This window comes from Protopterus annectens, chromosome 7.part0 (genome assembly GCF_019279795.1).
Source record: "Protopterus annectens isolate FY-2018-M chromosome 7.part0, PAN1.0, whole genome shotgun sequence".
Taxonomy (NCBI): Eukaryota; Metazoa; Chordata; order Ceratodontiformes; family Protopteridae; genus Protopterus; species Protopterus annectens.
The window spans coordinates 624,156,506-624,181,140 of NC_056739.1; the positions used below are offsets into that span (position 1 = coordinate 624,156,506).

Sequence of the window (24,635 nt, forward strand, 5' to 3'; positions counted from 1 at the left end):
GAAAACACCCTCAGAAGCCAATGCCTGTTCAGCAGCTCCGGACTCATCTAAGGGTGAGACATCCGCGGGTTCAATACTCTGAGAATCTCGCAGCATACTGGACTCCTAATGGGTCTCGGTAGAGGCCTGTAACTCAAAAGTAGTGGGTATCAGGGGCTGCGAAAGCACCTCAGTGAGTACCAGTGAACCGGCGACTGGCTTAGGAGAAGCTTCTTCGGTTTTGGATTTCGATTGTCTGTCTCTGTCTTTTTCTTTGCGTTTTTTGTGAACTCTGGTAGTCAGATTGCTAACAGATGACATTTCAGGATAATTAAATCTTGAACCAAAATATTTAGAAGCAAAAATATACCGACGCTTAATAGTGCGTTGGTTAAATCTAGCACAAAACCGACAGCAAGGCACGTTGTGATCTGGGCCTAGGCAAGGAATACAGTACAAATGAAAATCCTTATGAGGTATTTCCTTCCAACAAGTAATGCAATTATTAACTTTTACTGACATCGGTAAGGAACAAGAAAAAGTTTCCCCAACGGGTTACTTAGCTTTAGTTTGAAGACTTCGGTTCTGAAAGTCGAATTCGAAAATTTCAGGAGTCTGCCGACCGGCACTTGTGAACTGCTTCTGCTTTGGGCACCACATTGCAAGGAGGACTGAATAAAATGGCATCGGCTGCATGTTTTATACCCCTAATGACCTGACGTCATGGAAGAGGAGACCGCAACCGACACAGAACCCAAGACTTTGTTATTCAGTCTGACTGAGGGCAACCTGCCAGCAGATTACCCATATGTAATGACTGCAACAGTGAAACACCAAGATCACCACCCAATATCACAGCTCTCACATAAAAACAACCACATACACACCTTTGTGGAGGCATTCAATAAAAATTTACCCAAACAGCAGAGACCTCCAAGACAGAAATGCACTCGACCACCACAACACAGCACAAACCACAGGACACACAGCTCACCTCCACAGTATTCCCCTCAACCTAACCTCCTAAGGTTAAAAACCTTGCCCAATACACTAATCATACGTGACTCAATAGTAAAGCACACAGATGTTCCACTCACTAGGTTGAATAAGGAGAAGGTAACAGTCAGCTGTCGATCAGGTGCCAGAATCTGATACACAAGACATGCATTCAGGTCACGCCACAACAAATACAAGTATGACTCTGTCATTGTCCATGTAGGTGTGAATGACCCGAGACTACCACCCTGGACTACATATAAAGAGACATGGTGGAGAGCTCTTGGATTATGTGGCCCAGGCAGGTATGACACTAGCCCTTAGCAGTATCCTAGCATCACTCAGAAAGATACCACAGTACAAACAAAAAATGATTGACTTCAACAATTGGCCAAGTTTCTGGTGTCATTCTAAGGGGATCCAGTATCTGTCTGGTTGGGATGACATGATTGACAGACCTCGATGCTTTGCCAGAGTGGGCCTGCATCTGTCAACCCTAGGTTTCCGGGTACTGGCTAAGGCTTTTGCCATCCCTATAGTGTCTTTTTTCCGCTGTGTTCAAAACACCGAACTACCACTGTAAGCGCTATAAATAAATGAAATCTGAGGGTCATGCTGCTCAACGCTAGAAGTCTAAATGTCAAGATGCACTTCCTCGAAGCACTCCTCAAAATGAAGAACGTTGACATTTGTGCTGTAAAAGAGACCTGGTTTAAAGCGACAGAAATTACCCCCTGCGGTACCAGGCTATAACTCAGTCCACACCTTTCGGCCCCAAAATATGGCCCGAAGCTCCAAAGGCAGTGGTGTCTCCATATTCATGAAGGATATGCACACCTCCAGACTAGTAGCCCAGCATAATGCATCTGAGATACTTCAGATACAACTAACATTGATAAGACTCCGATCCAGGTCATAGCCTGCTATATGTTCCCAACCATGTCCCTAGACTAACACTCCACGTTCCTACATACCCTGGAATCTATCAAGGTCCAACCCAAGACTGTCATACTAGGAGAATTCAACTACCCCTCCATCAACTGGGAAAACTACTCTAGCACCAACACACTGGCACAATGCTTCCTGGAATTCATCAGTTCCAATGCCCAGGACTAGCTCATTCTGACCCCCACTACAGGAAGCAACATCCTTGACCTGGTTATTACTAACATGGGCGACTGTTGCTCTACACCAATGGTCAATCCCTCCCTAAACTAATCACCATGGAAAATCCACATCTCACCCACACCCCCCCGCAAAGGTAACCACCTTGAAAAACTTCTCCAAAGCTGACTTTGGAATCCTAAAAACAGAGGTGGCTAACTTCATGGCAGCCATGCCAATGGAAAATAGCTGCATGACTGCCAAATCATACACCAATGCACTGTATAAACATGTACATAAATGCATGGAACTATCCATACTCAATAGAACCAAGACTCTCTCCCCCCAAAAAAGTAAGCTAATCTGGTGGTCCCCTGCCATTAAACTCTACAACAGAAGGAAGAAACTGTTGCAGAAAAAGGTGAAGTCCCAAGACTGGAAAAGACTGCCTTATTAGCCTCAACAGAAAGTTGAGATGCCTCATCAAATCCTCTAAAGCCAGCTATGAAGGTAGAATTGCAGCAGACACTAAAAACAACCACAAAGCCTTTTATAGTTAATATCAAGAACGTCCACAGCAATACCCAGATTTGCTCTGAATTACTGCACTACGGTACCTCCTATACTGAGCCAACAGATATTGCCAACATACATACATGATAGATTCAGTGCCAACTTTACCCCTTTCTCCCCCCTTAAAGGACCAATCACAATACCAGAAGAATGCCAGGCACCCAAGCATTATTGCAGCACAGGTTAAAGCTGCATTGTCCAAGGCCAAGAATACAGTTTCCATGGGACCTGATAATATCCCTGGCTGTGTCCTACATGAACTGCAAAGCGAACTGGCACCACATCTGTGCCCCCTTTTCAGTCACAGCCTCACCTCAAGCTTTGTTCATACCAAATGGTGCACTGCTACAGTCGTCCCTCTCCATAAAGGGGGAGCAACTACAGACCTTGGGAATTATCACCCCATTATCCTGATGAGTCTGATATGTAAAGATATGGAGCACATAATCACGGACCTGATTAACAAAGATATAGGAAATCTCCAAACCCTGGACCCCATGCAGTTTGGCTTTGTGAAAGGGAGATCATGCCTGCTCAACCTGGTTGACTTCTTTGAGTCAGTCACCAGGGCTGTGGATGAAGGTAAGGCAGTGCGCATACAGCCTACCTCAATCTGGCCTAAGCTTTTGATACCATTCCTCACTCGGGAATTATTGATAAACTCAAACTAGGCATCAACCCCTTTATCACTAAGTGGGTTGCAAATTGGCTCACAGATAGAACACAGTGTGAAAGTAGCAAACTCCAAGTCTGACTATTGACCAGTCACAAGTGGTGTCCCACAGGGAATGGTCTTGGGTCCTCTCCTGTTCAGCGTCTACTTCTCAGAAGTCCAGGTCAACACAAAGGGACTCTGGCTGACCAAGTTCGCAGATGACTGCAAGCTGGGAGCCATTATTAACTCCTCAAATGATGCAGACATCCTACAGAAAGGCCTCACTGAGACCAATGAGTGGTGTTGAAACCATGGCCTTAAGCTTAATGCCAAAAAATGCACCGTAATCCCCTTTGGTAAAAACTCAGTTCCCACTAACTACCACATTGATGGGAGCCCACAGAACACTGAAGGTGTTATAAGAGATCTGGGGAAGAAGGTTGACAGAAACCTCTCCTTTGACCACCAACATTTATTTGTTTTATTTATTTATTTATATTTGTTGACCGGGAGTGTCCGACTGGACATAGGTCCATTTTCAGCGGAGGCCCGAGGAGAAAAGCTCCACAGTTAAAACAGACAGACAGTAGTTGCATTGGATTACAGAGCGATTAACAATTTACATAGCAATTACAACATATTTACAGATGAAGAACATAGTACATCAGTAGACAACTAGAATCTTTATCTGTGAAGTACATAACAGACATTAACAAATGTTACAATAAGAAGTTCCTGCATAATAAGTACTAGGCTTATGAGTATCTGAGCTTGCTATAATCAAGGCAGTTGGTGGAGTGGAAAGAAAAGTAGTGGTTGGATGGGGTGGGTGATATTAAGAGTGGGCGTTGCAAGGGCATAGCCAGCATGTTTTTAGGTGCGCTTTTAGTAAAGTTTTGAAGTGGGTGCATGATGGTATGGAGGTAACTGTGGGAGGGAGGGAGTTCCATAATTTGGCTATAGCGCAAGAGAATAGTGCTTCACCAGCAGAGTTATTGGCTTTAGTGATCTGCAAGTGATTTTTGTTGCCGGATCTTAGTGGTCTGGTGGTGCGATAGGGTTGGAGTAGATTCTGGAGGGATGGGACATTTAGTGGATGGTTTACTAGTTTGCGGGCGAGTGAGAGTTGATACCATTGAAGGAGGTGGGGGAGTTTGTTTAGATCGCATTGCCTTAGGTTGGTATATATTGGAGAGGCATAAAGTAGGGTGGAGATAAGGTGGGAATTTGCTATTGAAATCTTTGCTGCTTTGGTGAGAAGTTGCTTATTTCTGTATAACACTTTTTGTGGACTTTTTTTATGGTCATGGAGACGTGAATGTCAAATTTTAGTTTATTGTCTATTTCCACTCCTAGCAATTTGATGTGTTCAGTTGAGTATATAGTGGTGTTGTCTTTTGCTGTGATGTTAAAGTGAGAGTTGTTTTGAGTATGTTTGGTGGGTTGGAAGATGAGTAGTTTAGTTTTGTTTGGGTTGAGTATTAATTGGGCATCGGATAATCAAGTTTCAACAGAGGAAAAGGCTTCCTGTGTGACATTTTGCAGTTTGGGTAGGGACTGGGCTGAGCAGATGATGGTTGAGTCATCTATGTATTGTATAAGTGTGCCATGTTTGGTGGCAGAGGCTAGATTATTGGTGAACACAGAGAAGAGTAGGGCCCCTGTGGAGACAGGTAGTTGGGGTGATAAGTCATTCTGCCTTACAACAGATTGTTGGCGGTCAGACAGGTAACTCTGAAACCAGTTGGTGACTGATTGTAAGAAGGATAGGTTGAGGACAGAGATAAGTTGTCTGTGTGGGACCATGTCAAATGCTTTAGATACGTCTAGGAAAGTAGCAGAGGAGAGATAGTCATTGTTTTTATGCTGAAGGATAGTGTTAGTAAAGGAGAGTAGACAATGGTGGTGCAATGGCTTGGTCGGAAACCATGCTGATTATTGGAAAGGAGGTTGTTAGTAAGGAGGTAGCTTGAGACCTGATAGTGTATGCATCTCTCTAGTATTTTGGAGAGTGGAGAGAGAATAGCTATGGGGCGGTAACTGGTTAGTTCTGTGGAGGGTCCGCCTTTGTGGAGGGGAATTATATGTGATACTTTCCACAGTGTGGGAACGTAACTTTCTGACAGAAATTGGTTAATCAAGATGGATACTGGGTAGGCCAGAGCATCAGCTGCGATTTGTAGGTATTCACTTGGGAGGTTTGTCTGCTACTGATTTGGTGGGCTTAAGTTTAGTTAAGAGTTTTTTTATGTTGGAGGTAGGTACAGGAGAAAAAGAGAAGGCAGTGGGGAGATTACTAGTTGAAGGTGTGGATTGGAGGGGAGGGGGGTTGTGTTGTTTAGCTAGTGATAGTATGGTTTGTGTGAAGTGTGTGTTGAATGAGGTAGCAATATTTTCTGAGGAGTGAGGGCTGTTAGGAGGAGGGGTACTGAGTTTACCTGGGTGGAGGATGGAGTTTATGGAGGACCAGAATTGTTTGGGGCTGTGTTGGGAGGAGTCTAAGGCAGACTGGTAGTATTGGAATTTGTCCTGTTTTATTAGCTTTTTGAATCTATTGCGTAGTTCTAGGAATTTCTGTCTAGTTGAGGGGGTTTTGGTTTTGCACCAGTGCTCCCAGGCTTTATCCCCATTTTTCATTTCTGACTTAGTGGTTTTCTGTAGCCATGGGAGGGTTGTGCTTTGATTCTGGAAAGTCTTATGATCATATTGTCACTATGGTCAAAAAGTCCTTCTATGTGGCACATCTCATTACCAAGGGTTTTGCATCCAGGAAGAAAGAGGTCATTGTCTCTCTCTACTCTTCCCTCATTAAACCAATCAGAGAGTATAATGTCCCATTTGGCATGTACCTCACTAGACACCTGCAACAGCTGGAGAGGTCACAGAAGTACCTCACAAAGATGTTTCTAGCCATTAAACACATGTCTACATGGACAGACTAAAAAGACTCCAGCTAATCTGTCTCATATCGCCTACTTAGACGTGATCTCTTCTTGGCTTACAAAGCCATGTCAGAACTAGCTCTGTTAGAAATGCTATATCTAAAGAAATCCCAATCCATCCACACCACACGCTCCAGAGACTTCAACCTCATTATCACAATCAGCAGAACATGCTGGAGGGACAGGTTCCTCAGCCAGAAACTGCCCATACTCTGGAATAGACTTCCCATACATGTCAAGCAGAGTACCTCACTGTCCCTCTTCAAGAGAAATCTTGATGACTGGATGGGTAATAGAAAGTTCACCCTGCGGATCATTCCAGTGGCTCTACTTGATAGAAGCACTGGGAACTAATTGGTGGCACAATGCCAGGGCACTTCTATGGGCTAGGCTTGTAAAGGCTCCAGGGGCATTAGCCTAGTACACACCTATGAACTTATGTGATTAAGAAAAACAGTCTGCTACCTTACATTTTACTACCATAACACACTGGTGCACATTGCATATGCAGCACCTCAAAATAGCACTTTTAACATCTTAACAAAACACTGTGCTATGACATTTATGCATCAAAGTAATCTGTTCTACTTAAGGTAATTTTGTGTTTATGGTTAAAATTAAGGTTTTCTTTACTATGTAACATAACAGGCAGTTTTGTGGTGATGGTAATAATCTTTTAGCAGACTTCTGAAGTTTGGCAAACATAGGTAGTCCAGACTACCTCAGAAGTGAGATGTGTCCCAGTAATGTTGCTTGGATTCTTGTTAAACACAGTGGACTGCAAATGCAATCAGGAAGAGAAAAAGTGCAAGAACTGAGGGGCATACACAGTCTGAGGGTGGCAGGTACCTCACAGGATTCTCTTCTCTGAAATACACTGGTCATGTAATTTTAGTAGTAGGAATGTAGACAGCTCAAGCCACATATGGGGGGGGGGGGTTGCAGAAAGGCAGATCTTCCAAGCAAAAATACTCTGCCACTGTAGCAAGTATGAATTTCAGCTGAATTTGCTGGGCATTTGCAATATGTCAGCTACGGGACATGTAGTTAAGGGTCTTACACTTCTGGCATGCTGCCAGTTACTGCAATATTATGCACAGATATGATCAGCAGTTTCCAGGGGAAATGAACAGGTGGGCTTTTAACATTCTCAACTTTCATTTTGCAATAAAATTATAAAAAGTATCTGTATCCTACTCATCTGTTTTGGCATTTTTATGAAAAGTAAATGAGATTTTTTGTTTTTTTTTTACAAAAACAATAATGTTTGACATTTTTACTTCCATTAAATATTTGCAACTTACCTTTCTTTTGCTTATAGTGGGTGACGCTGGTGATGTTTCAGGTAAAGGAATACTGTCAACCAGTTGTAGGATTCCTATAATCTTCTGCTCTGACATCTTTATGCGCAACAATGGCAGTTCTCCAGAAACTTTAAAGCTAAGGAAATAACACAAATACTCAACTCAATAAACAGTATATAAAACCCTCAGCAATAAAAACAAAAATACAAAGTAATTATTGGACCTGTAATATACAAAGAAGGGGCACACAATATGGACTGCACTTGAAAGGATCAACCAGTAAAACAAAGCGTAACTATAAGTCATCCCACACTGCAGCATCATAACCCTGGGACCAGCTGTGGGGATTAATAAGCAACAAAATGATCACTCGTGGCATAAAAGAGATCTTATGGGGTAGTGCTTTATGCCCACTTGGATAGCAAGAGGGAAGATAGTCAACAAAGAATGGCAGAGTAAGGAGTGATAGCTCATCTGATGCCAGAAGTTTGCCAGTAAACAAATATCAAACAGTGGTGCATAGCAAAAGGGAGTGAGAGAGAGACAACCTACAGTGGTACACACACAGAAAGGTAGTGAGAGAGAGAACCTACAGTGGTTCACACAGAAAGAGAGTGAAAGACCACCTACAATGGTGTGCAACATGACAATGAGTGAAAGATAAGACAACCTCTAGTGGTGCAACACTGAGAAACGGAATGAGAGAGATCTCTCTAAAGAGCTGAACGCAGTTGAAGCATTTGCCCATGAGCTACTATGCTGAAAACTACACTATCTTCAATTAGCTGGAAGTACTCTCCAAGTCACCTTTTCTTCTGAATGAATCAAGATTAAGGCTGCACTGTTTTGGGTACTCATAGCAGGATATTTCTTAAAGAAATCATTATTCATCCTCACTAATCACCTTTTTTCCACCTGACCGCTTGTAGAAAATGGGATGTGTCAACTGTCACCATCTGTCTCTCAATTCAGTGTCACACACTTACATTCTTCGACAGTGATGCCCGAGTGTCACAGGTCTTCTCTCACAATCCAGCCACCTCTTTGCTGATCACACTTGTTTTCGCTTGCCTTCTTCCTGCATGTTCCAAACCTTCTTTACACTGTCTTCTGCATTTTTACATGTGCCAAAACCTCTGTAATCTATTTTCATTGTCCATCTCTGCAATTGGCGCTACTTTGGCTTATGCTCTTATGTCTTAATTTCTTCTGTCCTACAGTGTACATCATACCACTTGTCTCAAGCACTTCATCTCCATCACCTCAAGCTTTAACTGCTCCCCCTTTATTGCCCAAGTTTCTATACCACAGAGAAGTCCTGATCACTCCAGTGTTTTATGCACCTTACTTTTCAGCTGTTTTGGCACTCTTCCCTAATACTCAGAATCAGAATGGCTGCAGCCAACTGGCACTAGCTTTGAGCTCCTCATTCAAGGTTCTCTTTTCTCCTCAATCATGTCTCCCAGATACTTGAAGCTGTTAACCTGTTCCACTATTTTACCATTTATCTCGGTTCTAGACTTCTTGTGATTTCCCCCATTTTTTGCCACTACAGCTGTGTTATCTTGTCCCCAGTTTTAACCAGTGTGCCTTCAGTTTTGCATTCCATTCCCCTTTCCTTTGCTGAAGTTCTTGCTCAGAGTCTGCATGTAATGTCACATCATTTGCATACAGCAACTTTGTTGATGTGTCACCTCCAACCTGCTTGTTAATGTAGTTCATCACCAGTATGAATGGCAGTGGGTCCAGAGCTGAACCTGATACCCACCCACTCCCACAGAGACAGCTGTGTGACTGAACACTGTTTGCACTTGAAACAATGGGTCCTTTTACACAGCATGCACTAATTCTACCAATGATTCTTGGACTTCTCCCACTTTTTCCTGCACTCCTTTCTTTTGATGATTTCCTGGACTTCTGCATTCCACCACCAGTTTCTTTATGTAACCTATTTACATACCTGGCTCAACCAAATACCTGCTCTGCAGTCCTTTCACATGCTGTTTGGAGGCAGAGCTGTTATTCAATTGCACCTACTTCCTTCCTCATCTTCAGGTGCTAGACCAGAGTAATTCCTTGAACTGTTTTGCTTTCCCTCTAGTCAACTACCACATTTTCAGCCTAGTATCTGTTTACTTTAGGGCATTCTCTGACCACTGCTTGCAGCTGAAAGTGGTAACCAGTGGTTTATGTTGTGGGCCAACAATTTCACTGGGGATGACTTTGCAATCGCTGATTCTATCCCAGTGTCTTTTTCTTTCCTTTCCTTACAAGTAGAAAGTATCACAGATGCATGTTGCCCACTCTTGCAAGAGATCTTGTGACTGCCTGTCTTACTGAACCATGGGTTTGGCCACCATAAAGCCATTTTCCAGAAGTCTAGAATGGCCTTTATTTCTTTATTCCTGTTGCCCACCCATGTTCATAGATAAGTACTAGTCTATCTGTCCAAGGGCATTTATAAGCCTACAAAAGAACAAGCTGCAAGGAAATATGAACAACAACCAAAACGGAGAAAAACACACTTTATAACAGCAAAGCTTTTGGATAAAATCCTTCCTCAATACTAATACAAACAAATCTAAAAACCAAATGGTTTAAATACAGGTCACTGAAGTCACATGACCAGCAGTCCAAAAATCATGTGACCACAAGTATATAAAACAAATCATTAAAATTAGAAAAATTAGAAAAAAACATTAAAAAAACATAACATTATCGCAACCTAGTATGTTGCAATTTAACAAGAACAGGTTTCAGGGTAATCATATTATTTAAACCTGGGAAATGGTCAGAGTTCAACCTAAGAATCCATTCATACTCTTTTAATTGAAGTAAATTACCACTATCACCACCTCTGGCAGGAGGCCGTATTACATCAATAACTCTAAAGGAGAATCTATGCTCAATACCTGAATCAACTATGTGCTTATACAAGGCATTACTGTCAATGGCCCTTCTAATCTCCGATTTGTGTTCAATGATGCATTCTTTTAGCTTTCTAGTGATCTTACCCGCATAGAATGCAGTACATTTCACACAATTAGCTAAGTACACCACATTAGATGTAATACAAGTGGTAGAAAAATTATTAAAATGATTTAACATGGAAGTGGTGAAGACTGTTAACTCTGTCAAGTCTCTGTTTATGAATGAGACTAATCCTTTACTACAGTTTGCCTCTTCGGTTTGTTCTACATCGAAAAGTGATGAACATTGGAAATCTGAGAATGTTTCAGATTTTCATAAAAAGCTGAATCTTTTTGAAAGAAAAGTGGGTACTTAAAGCATGCAATGGCAGCGTTTTAGCTTCTCTGCATATCTAGATAAAGGCATCGCCCCACGTGGCTTGAGAGTTCTCAAAATGCCTTCATATGGGAACGCTTATCCTGAGCTCCTGAAGCACTCGCAGCAACTCAACATCAAGTTAAGTTTGGATTACATGAGTTTAATGAATGAATTCTTTTCAACTATCGAGAAGGAACTTAAAGATGAGACACTAAATATGGAAAATGAATTAATGGATATGCCTGTATTTGCATCTATGGGTGAGTTATATCAGCAGCTACTTGACAGAACACAAGCATTGGATGACCGTTTGGAAGTACCGAAGAAGCGTAAGCTCACGCGTGATATCAACGACTTCCAAAGGGGTCATATTTTCTCATGGCCGAAAAATGATCAAACTTTTAAACCTAATGCTGCAGTACGTAGTAATAAGAGAAGTTTAGATGTTCTTGATGGCTTTTCTGAAACTACAGTTGATATTGCACAACAACATGAACTGGCTTTGGCAGCTTCGTCAAATCACTTACAAGTGAACACGCCTACTTTGGTGACGTCTACGCTAGACTCCACGAATGCTTGCTCTCAGTCAGAACTTAGTGACAAGCAAGACGGAGAGGCTAACTCGCGTTCCACTGTGGTTAAGAAGGCACAGCAACTTACATTTAATTTCTCTGGCAAACGCTTTCATCTAGAACAGCCGGAGGCTGTAACTGAGCGTTCCTCTCCAAGAAGGAAACCATTTATGGGACAAACTGTTATCCCAGGCAAACGTCAGAATGAGAGCCCTTTAGGGCAGGGCAAAGTAAGTCGCAAATGACTAAAGGCATCCTCAACCTTTCAACCTTTAACTTGAACTCTGCTCATTGTTCAGTACTACATAAAGGGCTTAATTTTATTCCTACAGCTAAGGGTGATCTAGTGACTGTGCTCACAGACCTTAAGATTTTCATTAGAAATGTAAATTTAAAGGTTTTGTTTGGTAACTCTGTCGTTAATGGAGTTTCATGTAAACGGCGTAGTACCTTTATACCTTCTAGTACGCCTGTGGTTACAGCATTTCATGATTTGTGTGAGAGGGAATTAAGAATGTTGTATTCTGACTGCAATATTTTGAGATTTTCTCGCTTTAATTTAACATTTGATGAGTATCAAGCGCTCAAAAGTCTATGGGCGAGCAAAGATTTAGTGATTAAACAAGCCGATAAAGGTGGGGCTGTAGTCCTTATGGATCGGCCTAAGTATATATCTTTAGTTTCTGTTCTACTGAATGATGTTGAGGCTTTTAAACGTATTACATCAATAGATGTTAAAAGATGTATTAGTTATGTCAATATGGTGATCTATGATTTGCAAATTAGTGGTGATATTACTCTGGATTTATTTCATTTTTTTACTGTTTCTTGTCCAATTATCCCTTGTCTCTATGGGCTGCCTAAGATACACAAGTCGGTGACCAACCCCCCCATGAGACCAATTGTATCGGGAGGGGGGTGGATCACCGAACCTATATCTATATATTTGCAAACACAATTGCAACTATATTTACCTAAATGCACTTCTGTGCTAAGAGATACATCTGATTTCCTTTGTAAATTGCGTGTTTGGTTTAATAGTATTGGTGGTTCCTGTCGAAAAAGTGAGTATTTGTTTGTAACGCTTGATATAGCATCCCTTTTTACTGTAATACATGATTTTGGTATTGAGTCTATCGGACAGTTTTTGATCTCCCAATCTTCTCTTGTGAATAGATCTGTTGAGAATATTTGTTCTCTTCTAGATGTAGTTTTGAGGAACAATATTTTTCTGTTTGATGAATGCTTATATTTGCAACTCACTGGTGTAGCCATGGGTACTTCTGTGGCTAACACTTATGCCAACTTGGTGTTATACCAATGGGAGAAAGCTTATATTTATAATTTGGATAATTCTTTTATAAGTAATATATGTTTTTATCAACGTTTCGTTGATTGTTTTATGGTTTGGAAAGGTTCCCTTTCACAGCTGAATGAATTTGTTCATTATTTAAATGCAACCACCAGTTTCTTGAAATTTAAGATGGATGCCTCTGATAGTGAGATTAATTTCTTGGATGTTAAGATACAACTACATGAGGGTTCTTATCCATACTAGTATTCACAAAAAGGAAGTAAATTCTGATAGATACATTAATTATTCCAGCATGCATGGCCCACATGTCTTTAAGGGGATTGTTACTTCACAGTTTAATACAGTTAGTAGACTAAATACTGATGATGCTACATTTAATTTACAGTTGGATGAGATGTCCAAAGAGTTTCTGGATAGTGGTTATGATTCTAAACTAGTTTTAGATTTAAAAAATAAAGTTTTAGTTAATAGGAAGACAATATTGAAGCCGATTTTTCTTGGGGATGATGTTGGTTCTGTTAACCTAGAATGTTCAAAAGTATGCACTAGGTATCTTACTAGTTATAATACCCTGACTTGTTTTGTAAAACAAATACAGAGGAATTGGGTTGTACTAATGGCCTCTAGTGAGATTAAAGACATTCTTGGTGACAGGCCTTTTTTCTCATATAGAAATATGAAGTCCTTGAAGAATATGTTATGTTACAAAGATTTATTCAGGCCTGTAGATAGGACTTTTACCACTAAGCCCGGCACGTATGGTTGTTTGAATTGTTCCTGCTGTTCTGATTTTGTGGTTGGTTGCAGTGATAAGTTCAAACATCCTATTAGTGGTAAAGTTTATCAGTTTAATTTTTCTACCACTTGTGTTACATCTAATGTGGTGTACTTAGCTAATTGTGTGAAATGTACTGCATTCTATGTGGGTAAGACCACTAGAAAGCTAAAAGAACGCATCATTGAACACAAATCGGAGATTAGAAGGGCCATTGACAGTAATGCCTTGTATAAGCACATAGTTGATTTAGGTATTAAGCATAGATTCTCCTTTAGAGTTATTGATGTAATATGGCCTCCTGCCAGATGTGGTGATAGTGGTAATTTACTTGAATTAAAAGAGTATGAATGGATTCTTCGGTTGAACTCTGACCATTTCCCAGGTTTAAATAATATGATTACCCTGAAACCTGTTCTTGTTAAATTGCAACATACTAGGTTGCGATAATGTTATGTTTTTTTTTAATGTTTTTTCTAATTTTTCTAATTTTAATGATTTGTTTTATATTCTTGTGGTCACATGATTTTTGGACTGCGGGTCATGTGACTTCCGTGACCTGTATTTAAACCATTTGGTTTTTAGATTTGTTTGTATTAGTATTGAGGAAGGATTTTATCCGAAAGCTTTGCTATTATAAAGTGTGTTTTTCTCAGTTTTGGTTGTTATTCATTTATAAGCCTAGCCAGAATGTGTTGGCTTTTGCCACCTCCTTAAATTAGTTCCCTGTGCCTCTGTCCAGCAGAGCCACTGCAGTGATCCCCGGGGTAAATTTTCTGTTTCCCATCCACCCGTGAAGGTTTCTCTTGAAGAGCGTTAGTGAGGGGCTCTGCCTGATGTATACTGGAATCCTGTTCCAAAGCATGGGGAGTCTCTGGGATAGGAATCTATCCCTCCAGCATGCCCTATTTATCATTGTGGTGAGGTTTATATCTCAAGAGCGTGTAGCGCTCTGGGATTTATTTTTAGGTGGAGCATGTCCATCAATTCTGAGTTGGACAGGGCCTTGTATGTCAGGCAGAGATCACCTCTGAGTAAGCGGTATGCAACCAAGTACAGCTGGAGTTTCTTGAGTTGGGCTGCACAGGGCATCTGTTTGAGGCCAGTAATCCTCTTGGTGAGGTACTTTTGTGGCCTTTCCAGCTATTGCAGATGTCTTGTAAGGTACATCCCAAATGAGGCGTTGTATTCTATGATGGGTCCAATGAATGATGAGTAGAGAGGCACAATAATCTCTTTTGTTCTAGATGATGAACCCTTTTGTGATTAGGTGGGCCACACAGGATTTTCTAACCACCTTGGCAATATGATTAACAAAGGAGAGATTACTATCGACTTGGGTCCCCAGATTCCTTATTACATTTTCTGTATTTAGGGGACAACCACCTATGTGGTAGTTTGTGGGTACTTTGTTTTTTCCAAAGGGGATGACTATGCACTTTTTGGCATTTAGCTTGAGGCCATGATTTTGATTTTCGTTATCTGTCTCAGTGAGACCCATCTGGAGGGTGTCTATCAGCCGGAGAATCAATTACAGCCCCTAGTTTGCAGTCGTCTGCGAACTTGGTCAGCCATAGTCCTCCTATGCTTGCCTGTACTTCTGAGAAGTATATACCCACACAGGAGGGGTCCTAGGACTGAGCCCTGGGAGACACCACTTGTAACCGGTTTAGAGTCGGACATAGAGCCTGCAACTCTCATCATGTGGGTTCTATCCGTGAGCCAGTTGGCAACCCATTTCGTGATGTAGGGGTTTATGTTCAAGCTGGTGAGCTCGTCTATAATACTAGAATGGGGGATGGTGTCAAAAGCCTTTGCGAGGTCTAGGTAGGCTGTGTGGACCTTCTTTCCCTCGTCTAATGCCTTGGTAACCATCTCAAAGTAGTCCACTAGGATTAGGAAGCATGATCTGCCCTTAAAGCCAAACTGAGTAGGGTCCAAGGTTTGGAGGTTCCCAATATCTCTGTTAATGCGTTCCATGATGATGAGGCTAGTTGGCCAACACAATGTGTCTGAAATTCTCCAAGTGCAACACTAGGTAAGACTGCAATCCAAACTGTAGCTTGCTACAGATCCCCCACCTTACCCCAAGATTCTCACTACACCTTTCTAAACATACTGGAAAATATTAAGATAGAACCAAACACCCTAATACTGGGTGATTTTAACTACCCTGCCATTAACTGGGAAAGCTACTCATGTCCCAACACCTTTGCGCAACGGTTCTTGGAATTCATAAATTCCAACGCCCTGGATCAACTAATCCATAGTCCCACCAGGGGCTCCAATATCCTAGACCTGGTCATTACCAACATGAGAAATCAATGCTCCATACCTATGGTCACCCCCTCGTTAGTCAGGTCTGACCATAAGCTAATCACCCTTAACATCCACATCCCACCCCCACCCCCCAGTAAAGAAACCACCATAAAAAACTTCTCCAAAGCCAACTTCATGCTACTCAAGTCAGAAGTGACAAACTTCATGACACCCATGCAGACGGGAACTGAAAGTTCAAATGCTGAATCCTACACTATGGCACTGTACAAGCACATCCACTCATGCATGAATCGTGCCATCCCAAATAGAACCAAAATGCTCTCCTCCAAAAAAAGGAAGCCAATCTGGTGGTCCCCTGCCATAAACAAACTTTACAACAAAAGGAAGAAACTTTTGCAGAAAAGAGGAAAATCCCAGGATGCAAAAAACTCCCTTACTAGCCTCAGTAAGAAACTGAGATGCCTCATAAAATCCTCCAAAGCTAGTTACAAAAATAAAATTGCCAAAGATTCCAAAGACAACCACAAAGCATTCTATAATTATGTCAAGAATCTAAATGGCAATGCTCAGATCTGCTCTGAGCTAAAACAGAATGGCATTAAATATACTGACCAATATCCTGGCAGATTGATTCAGTGCCAACTTCACCCCACTCTCACCCCCTAAATGGCCCATCTCAATACCAGAAGATTGCCAAATTCCAGTAATAACGGCCACACAGGTACAAAACGCACTCTCTAAAGCCAAGAATACAGCATCCATGGGACCAGATGACATCCCGGGCTGTGTACTACATGAACTACAATATGAACTGGCACCTCACCTAAGTGTCATGTTTAATCATAGCCTCACCTCAGGTTTTGTGCCCACTGAGTGGCGGCAGAGCTACAGTTATCCCAATCCACAAGGGGGGATCCACCTTGGATCCCGGAAACTACCGTCCCATCAGTCTGACAAGCCTTATCTGCAAGGCCATGGAGTGTATTATCATGGAACTTATAAACAAAGACATTGGCAACCTTCAAACACTGTACCCCACCCAGTTTGGGTTTGTGAAGGGCCGATCTTGTCTCCTGAACCTGATTGACTTCTTTGAATCAGTCTCCAGAGCCATGGACAAGGGTAAGGTGGTCCACACAGCCTATCTAGACCTTGCCAAGGCCTTTGACACCATCCCCCACTCTGGAATCATAGATAAACTTACTAAGTTGGGCATTAATCCCTATGTCACCCAATGGGTTGCTAAATGGCTTACTGATAGAACCCACACTGTAAAAGTAGGCGACTCCAAATCCAGCTCCAGACAAGTGACAAGTGGAGTACCTCAGGGTTCAGTCCTGGGGCCGCTCTTGTTTGGCATCTACTTCTCTGAAGTACAGGTCAACACTAAGGGACTCTGGCTAACAAAGTTTGCAGATGACTGCAAACTGGGAGCCATTATTGAATCCCCAAATGATGTGGACACTGTACAAAAGGGCCTTACAGAAACAGATGCTTGGTGCCAGAGCCCTGGGCTCAAGCTCAATGCCAAGAAATGTATTGTTATCCCCTTTGGGAAAAAAACATGTATCCATGAATTACCATATAGGTGACAGCACACTAAACACAGAAAGTGTGATAAGAGACTTAGGGACACAGGTGGACAGTGGTCTCACCTTCGATAACCACATCGCCACAACAGTCAGGAAATCCTTCTATGTGGCACACCTCATCACGAAGGGATTTTCATCCAGAAAAAAGGAGGTCATTGTCCCACTGTACTCATCCCTCATTAGACCCATTATAGAATACAACGCCCCATTTGGTATGTACCTCTCAAGACATCTGCAACAACTGGAAAGGCCTCAGAAATACCTCACTAAAAGAATCACAGGCCTAAAGCAGATGCCCCACGCTGACCGCCTTAAAAACTCCAGCTATACTCTGTCGCATATCGCCTACTCAGAGGCGATCTCTGCTTAACATACAAGGCCATGTCAAACCCAGAGCTGTTGGACATGCTACACTTAAAGAAATCCCAATCCCTCAGAGCTACACGCTCCAGGGATCTAAACCTTGTCATCACAATAAACAAAACATGTTGGAGGGATAGGTTCCTGACCCAGAGACTCCCCAGACTCTGGAATAGATTGCCCATACATGTCAAGCAGAGTGCCTCTTTGGACCTCTTCAAGAGGAACCTTGACGATTGGATGGGAGAAAGGAAATTCACCCCAGGGATCACGACAGTCGCCCTCCTAGACAGGGGTCCAGGAAAGTAAATAATATGGGAAGAAATAGCCAGGGAATTGTTATGGCTAGGCTTGTATAGGCCCTAGGGCTGATAGCCTAGTACCAACCTATGAACCTGTGTGTTCCATAGCCTTGCAGATCAGGCTAGTCAGACCTATACGGCGATAGTTCCTGGGGTCCGTTGTGGCTCCACCTTTGTGGAGCAGGATAACTGTTGCTGTGTGCCACTCTGTGGGTACAAAGCCTGTAGAGCGGCTGAGTTTGAACAGTATGTTTAGGTGAGGGGTTAGTTCATTTTGGAGCTCTTGTAAGACACAGCATGGGACACCGTCCGGTCCCATTGAAGCTGTGCTTCTGGCTTTGGATAGGGTTGTTTTAACCTGTGTGTTGGTGATTATCGGGGCCCTACACTCTTCTGGTATGGTTATGGGCCCTTTAGGGGGTGAAGTTTGCAATAAACTTGTCTGCCAGAATGTTTGCAATATCAGTCGGTTCAGTGTATTTTGTGCCATTCTGCACTAACTCAGAGCAGATCTGAGAATTTCCACTTAGATTCTTGACATAGCTAAAGAACACTTTGTGGTGATCTCTGGAGTCACTGGCAATTTTTCTTTCGAAACTAGCCTTGGATGATTTAATGAGGGATCATAGTTTCTTGCTGATACTAATCAGGGATGTCTTTCCTTCTTCAGATTTTACTCTTTTCTGTACTAGTTTCCTCCTCCTGTTGTATAGCTTGTTTATGGCAGGGGTCCACCAGCTTGGTTTCCTTTTCTTGGAGGAGTGAGTCTTGGCTTTACTTGGGATAGCACGATCCATGCATTCCTGCAGATGCTCATAGACTGCCTTTGTAAAGGTTTCAGCAGCTTGGACAGCATTGTCCTTTAGCATGGGGGCTGTGAACCTTTCCACCTCAGTCTTAAGTAACGTGACGTTTGCTTTTGAAAAGTTTTTCATGGTGGTTTCCTTGATTGGGGGTGGGGACAGAATGTGGATATCCAGAGTGATTAGTCTATGCTCTGATCTAACCAGCGAGGGGTTGACCTGCGGTGTGGAACACCGGTCGCCCATGTTGGTGATGACCAGGTCTAAAATGTTGTTCCTCTGGTGGGGGTGTTGACCAGTTGATCCAGGGCATTCGAGTTTATAAATTCTAGGAAACATTGGGCAATGGAGTTAGTACTCTAGTAGTTCTCCCAGTTTGTTTGAGTAATTGAAATCACCCAGTATTAGGGTGTTTGGTAGGACCTTCATATTTCCCAGTCTCTTCAGAAATGCGGAATGGGGGTCCTGGGCCATGGTGGGTAATCTGTAGCAAGCTACAAGTTAGTTGCACATGGATGATCTCTGATGCATTGTGCTGCTTCCACTAACCTGGAGGTGTGGGTATCCTTGATGAATATGGATAAACCCACGCCTTTTGTGTTTTGGTCCTGGTTCTGTGGCTGAAAGGTATGGTACAGCCTAGTAGTGCTGGGGTGCACTCAGGAACCTTAAACCAGGTTTCTGTTACTGCACAGATGTTGATGTTCTCCATACTGAGGAGTGCCTCGAGTGCATGCATTTTGAGGTTTAGACTTCTGGCGTTGAGTAACATTACCCTCAGTTTTTGGTTACTTGTGCTATTTATAGTGGCGGGTTTGTCTTTTGAGCCTTACCTAAAAAAAGGCACTATGGGGGCGGCAAGAGCCTTGGCCAGTATTCGAAAGCCTAAGGGTAACAGGTGCAAGCCATCTCTTGCGAAGCAATGTGGCTTGTCGAGCATGTCATCCCAGGTGGAAAGATACTGCATCCCCTTTGAATGACACCAGAAACTTAGCAGATTGCTGAAATTGACCATTTGTTCTTTATACTTTGGCATCATTCTTGTTGAGGGCAGGATGCTACTCAGGGTCAGGGTCATACCGGCCTGGGCTACATGATCAGAGAGCTCTTCCATGTCTCTTTTCATGCAGTCCAGGGAGGTATGTCTCAGGTCATTCATACCAACATGGACAATGACAGAGTTGCATTTGTACTTGTTCTGGAGTTACCCGAGTGCTTGTGTTATGTGGCAGCTCCGGGCACTCGACAGGCAGCTAACTGTAACCTTCTCCTTGTCCAGCCTAGTTAGTTGGACATCAGTGTGCCTGACTATAGAGTTGCCTATTACTATTGTGTTGGGTATGTTATTTGGCGTTAAGGGCAGTGATTGTGTGGCACACTGATTATGTGAAGTATGTGTTTCATGGATGGTGATGAGGTGTGGAGGTTGCTTGGATGTCTGCTTTGGAGGTCTCTGTTGCTTTTGCAGATTTTTATTTAGAGCCTCCGAGTATGTTTTCATGTATTCATGTGTGTTACTTGCTGGTGTTGGTTTATTAGGTCTATGTGAGACTGGTGGTGTGTTGCAAGTATCCTTCTCCTCTTGACTGTCAGTTCCAGTCTTGGATTGAGAGAGCTTTGCCTCCAGTTTGGCTGTATAACTGCATCTCTCACATATATCAGTGTTTGCTGGTAGGAGGAGAGGGTTGTCTGTGTACATGAGGCAGTTGTAACATTGCCTCAAAATGCCCAGATTCACCAGTTGGACTGGAGAGTACACCGGAAACTGCCCTTTGGACATGCCTAAAATAAGTAGAGTAAGCTGTTTTTCTGATTGGCTGGTGGGGATGAATAGAGAAGCTTTGTCCTTCTGGACAGTACAGTGGGGTCTAGTGCTAGGGTTAATTAGTGCTTGCTATGAGTTTTAAGCAAGTGCTTGACTGTGAAATTAATGGTTTGAGTGCTAAAGTTGAAGGTTTGTCTAGTTCCATGGGAAAAATTGAAGAGTAGACTTCGTGGAGCTGAAAATAGTTTAACTATAGCTAAACGGTGCTGCCCAGTGCACAAAGCCGCACAAATGCGGTTTTTACAGCAGGGAAGTTAAAGAGATAGAAATTAGCCCAAAATGGCCGATAAGCTACTAACTTCTGGGCTGAAACCACTCCTCCAGGGACAGATAGGCTTGCTCAAAGCTCCCCTCTCTCACAGGTGAACAGAGAAACGTCCCTCTATCCAACTAAGGTATGGGCAACACAGAAACTTGTAACTCAGCCCTGGATTCAGCAATAACCTGAAAACTGGACTATACTAGTTCAGAAAGGCGAGTAACAAGTATATTTTTTTTCAGAAAAATGAGTAGATACAATCAAAAGAACACTTTAAATACACAGAAAAGGCTATTGCACTTCAGTGTGTAGCCTACAACAGTTAAACAGATTATTTAAACACAAAAATGACATAATTCAAGTGTAGGCAGCAAATAAGTACAATATGTAGCAGTAACAAACTTTTTAAACCACATATTCGCTAAAAAAACTGGCGTTTTAGCCAGAATTAGTTAAGACAGCAAGAAAAGCAGAAAAGTGATAATCACTCAAGTCACTCTTTTGTCTCTCTGCTGCTGTAAACTCTGTAGAACACCTGGAAGGTACTTGCTGAGCAGAATACAAGCGCAAATGCAGTTTTTATAGCAGGGAAGTGAAAGAGATAGAAATTAGCCCAAAATGGCCAATAAACTATTAACTTCTGGGCTGAAACCACTCCTCCAGGGACAGATAAGCTGCTCAAAGCTCCCCTCTCTCACACATGAACAGACAAACTTCCTTCTATCCAAGTAAGGTATGGGCAACACAGAAACTTGTAACACAGCCCTGGATTCAGCAATAACCTGAAAACTGGACTACACTAATTCAGAAAGGCAGGAAACAAGTGTATTTTTTTTCAGAAAATAGAGCAGATAATCAAAACACTTTACTCAATTAACCAGTTAAAAAGCTTACAACTGAGCCCTGTTCCAACAGTCTTGAATCAGACAAGTTCTAACTGCACAGTCCTGCCACTAGGGTACAGAGAAACCTTCTCCAAAAAAGACGGCCTGGATCAGTGCACAAGTTATACAAACAAAGCTAGATCCAGCCGGCCTGAATCTAGTCTATGCTACAGCAAACGAGGCGTACCGATTTCAGAAAGAAACAGTTCAAGTAAGCATGCGCAATAAGCCTTTAACTACAAATTCCCAGCTCAGAAGGGCAGAATCTAGCCTCTCCTCCCACAAGAGTGCAGACCACAAACCTTCTTAATGTAAAATAACTGGCCTGAAGCCCAAGTGCTTAACCCAGAACTAATGCACTTTTAGAATAACAGACACTGAGCCTTCAATCAGCAGTTCCCAACTTAAAAGGATGTACGCTACCTGTCCTGCCACAACAGTGTAGACCACAAACCTTCTTAATGTAAAACAACTGGTCTGAAGCCCAAGTGCTTAAACCAAGGGCCTTAGAATAACAGTTACAATTTAATCAGGCTACTAACAAGCAGTAATAAAGGCAGCAGAATAAATTCAATTGAGTACTTTTAAGAAGAGGCAAAAGCAAAATAAGGTAATAAAATAGGAAGTAACACAAATACAGTAAAGCAGATTAAATGCAATATTTTTTCCAATCCAGTCTTCATATCCTCCTCTTGTCTGTCACAGTATGTGCATTTATGTCCCCCACCACCAATTGATGCTGCCCAGCTTTATCTAGTCGGTCCTCCCATTGCTGTCTGAATGTACACTTTTTGTGTCTATCACAATCTTGCTATGGGATATGGGGCACAGGCTGAGATTATGAATAATGCCTTATTTTCACACTGGAGTCTGAATGCCATGAGTGTCACTAATTCTGATGACATCCCTCATGTCTTTTAAAGCCTTTCCCGCACCACAATTCCCACAACATTTCTAGTTTGTCCTCCTCAGTAGATGACCCTGGATCCCAAGCCACATGGCTTTGCTGCACTGCCCTTCCATCTCGTCTCCTAGATACACAGGACATCCAGCCTCTTCCTTACCATCATGTCATCCACTTCCAAGCTGCATCCCATCAGTAAACCTACACTGAGTGTAGTAGTACTTAGCTCATATGTTTGGCAGGTTAACCGGTTTTACATCCAGCTTTTGCTCAACAGTGCTATATCAGTTAACAAGCTGAGCAACTATACACCAGCCGGCCAAGCAGCTTACTGATGCAGGGCTGATGGGGTTTATGGCACGCACACACTAGCCATGAGGGGTATATATACCCCTCCAGTCATTAGCATGGATTCCTGGCATAGGGCAAAGTAGGCTAGGTTGTCAACCCACTTGCTACTAGACAAATACTCATGCAACATTAGTCAAAATGACTGAAACACCTACAGCCAATTTTACACTGTTGAGTGCTGACACTGCACACAGTCTGTGATCCATGTTCTCCTACCCAGAGAATACTGACACACACACACACACACACACACACACACACACACACACACAAACTGATGCCTCAAGCAGCTGGTTTTATACATCTCTTCCCCATTATAGGCACCATCTAGAATCTGTGCTGCTGCCCACATCTCCATTCTTAGATGTTTCTGATGTAGAAACGCTCAGCATGTTTTTGGGAGGTGGGAGGAGCCCCACAAAGAAACATGGAGGACATATAATCTCCATACAGGCATTCCTTTAATATTACTTTAAATAAATTCCATACCTACTGCACAAGTTGCGGAACTGCACAAATAATTTCTCATAATTTACATAAGAACTGACTGTCTAATGTATTCAGCAGTAACAACTTTGTTGGCTTCAACTTCTTCAAGAAGGCTACTTCAATTCCAGCCCCCCACCCCAACTTAACTATTTTAATTGCATGGTTGGTTGCTTGGCTTTAGTGAACATGGACAACCTTAGATTTTTCCATGCTCCATGAGAGAGCAAACCTGGAGTTCTAACATTTATTTAGGACTTCCTATCTGGAGTGCAATGGAGCTTGCTCTTTGTAAAAAAAAAAAAAAAATACTGTCACTACATTCTCATTAGTGCAGTATATCAGTTCCTGTAAAAATACTGTCACTACATTCATCTTAGTGCAGTATACCAGTTCCTGTAAAAATAATGTCAGTACATTCACCTTAGTGCAGTATACCAGATCCTGTAAAAATAATGTCAGTACATTCACCTTAGTGCAGTATACCAGATCCTGTAAAAATACTGTCACTACATTCTCCTTAGTGCAGTATACCAGTTCCTGTGAAAATATTGTTACTAGATTCCCCTGTAAAGCAGTATACCAGTTCCTGTAAGAAGTGGATATAAAGTCTACAAGGATGAAAGCACTTATTCCAATAAAACCTATAAAAGGAATGATGTGGAGACAGTTTCTTATATGAAGGAAGAGGATTTAAAACTATTTTTTTTTTTTTTTTTTTTTTTAATAAAATTATTTAAAGGAAGGGATCCTGCACTGGAATTTTGTTTTGGCCTGATGCATTCTTCCTGTATACAGCCAGGATTGATTGGAATTACTTAAGTCCCCACCTGTGGGTGACCTTTGATTGTCACCAGTAATCATTGAACATAATGCCTTCTTTGGCATGCATCTGTCCCAACACAAGCAACAAATACAATGCCCACAGAGATACCTTACTAAAAGGATATAAAGTCTGAACAACATATCCTACATGGACTGACTCAAAATTCTGTCACTATACCCAGTATCACAGACACTTAACAGATGATGACCTTTGTCTGGCATACAAGGCATCCTCTGACCAATTACCGATGGATTTATTGC

General features: G+C 42.2%; 1 protein-coding gene across 1 annotated transcript in view; it reads right to left on the reverse strand.

Annotated features, from left to right (window-relative positions):
* The window catches only part of VPS13C (vacuolar protein sorting 13 homolog C), a 6,956,796-nt gene that overhangs the window by 4,882,585 nt on the left and 2,049,576 nt on the right, over nucleotides 1-24,635 (reverse strand). Inside the window, exon 20 of the mRNA XM_044076309.1 lies at nucleotides 7,554-7,689. Within this exon, the coding sequence (XP_043932244.1) occupies nucleotides 7,554-7,689 (136 nt within the window). The remainder of the gene's footprint in view (nucleotides 1-7,553; nucleotides 7,690-24,635) is intronic.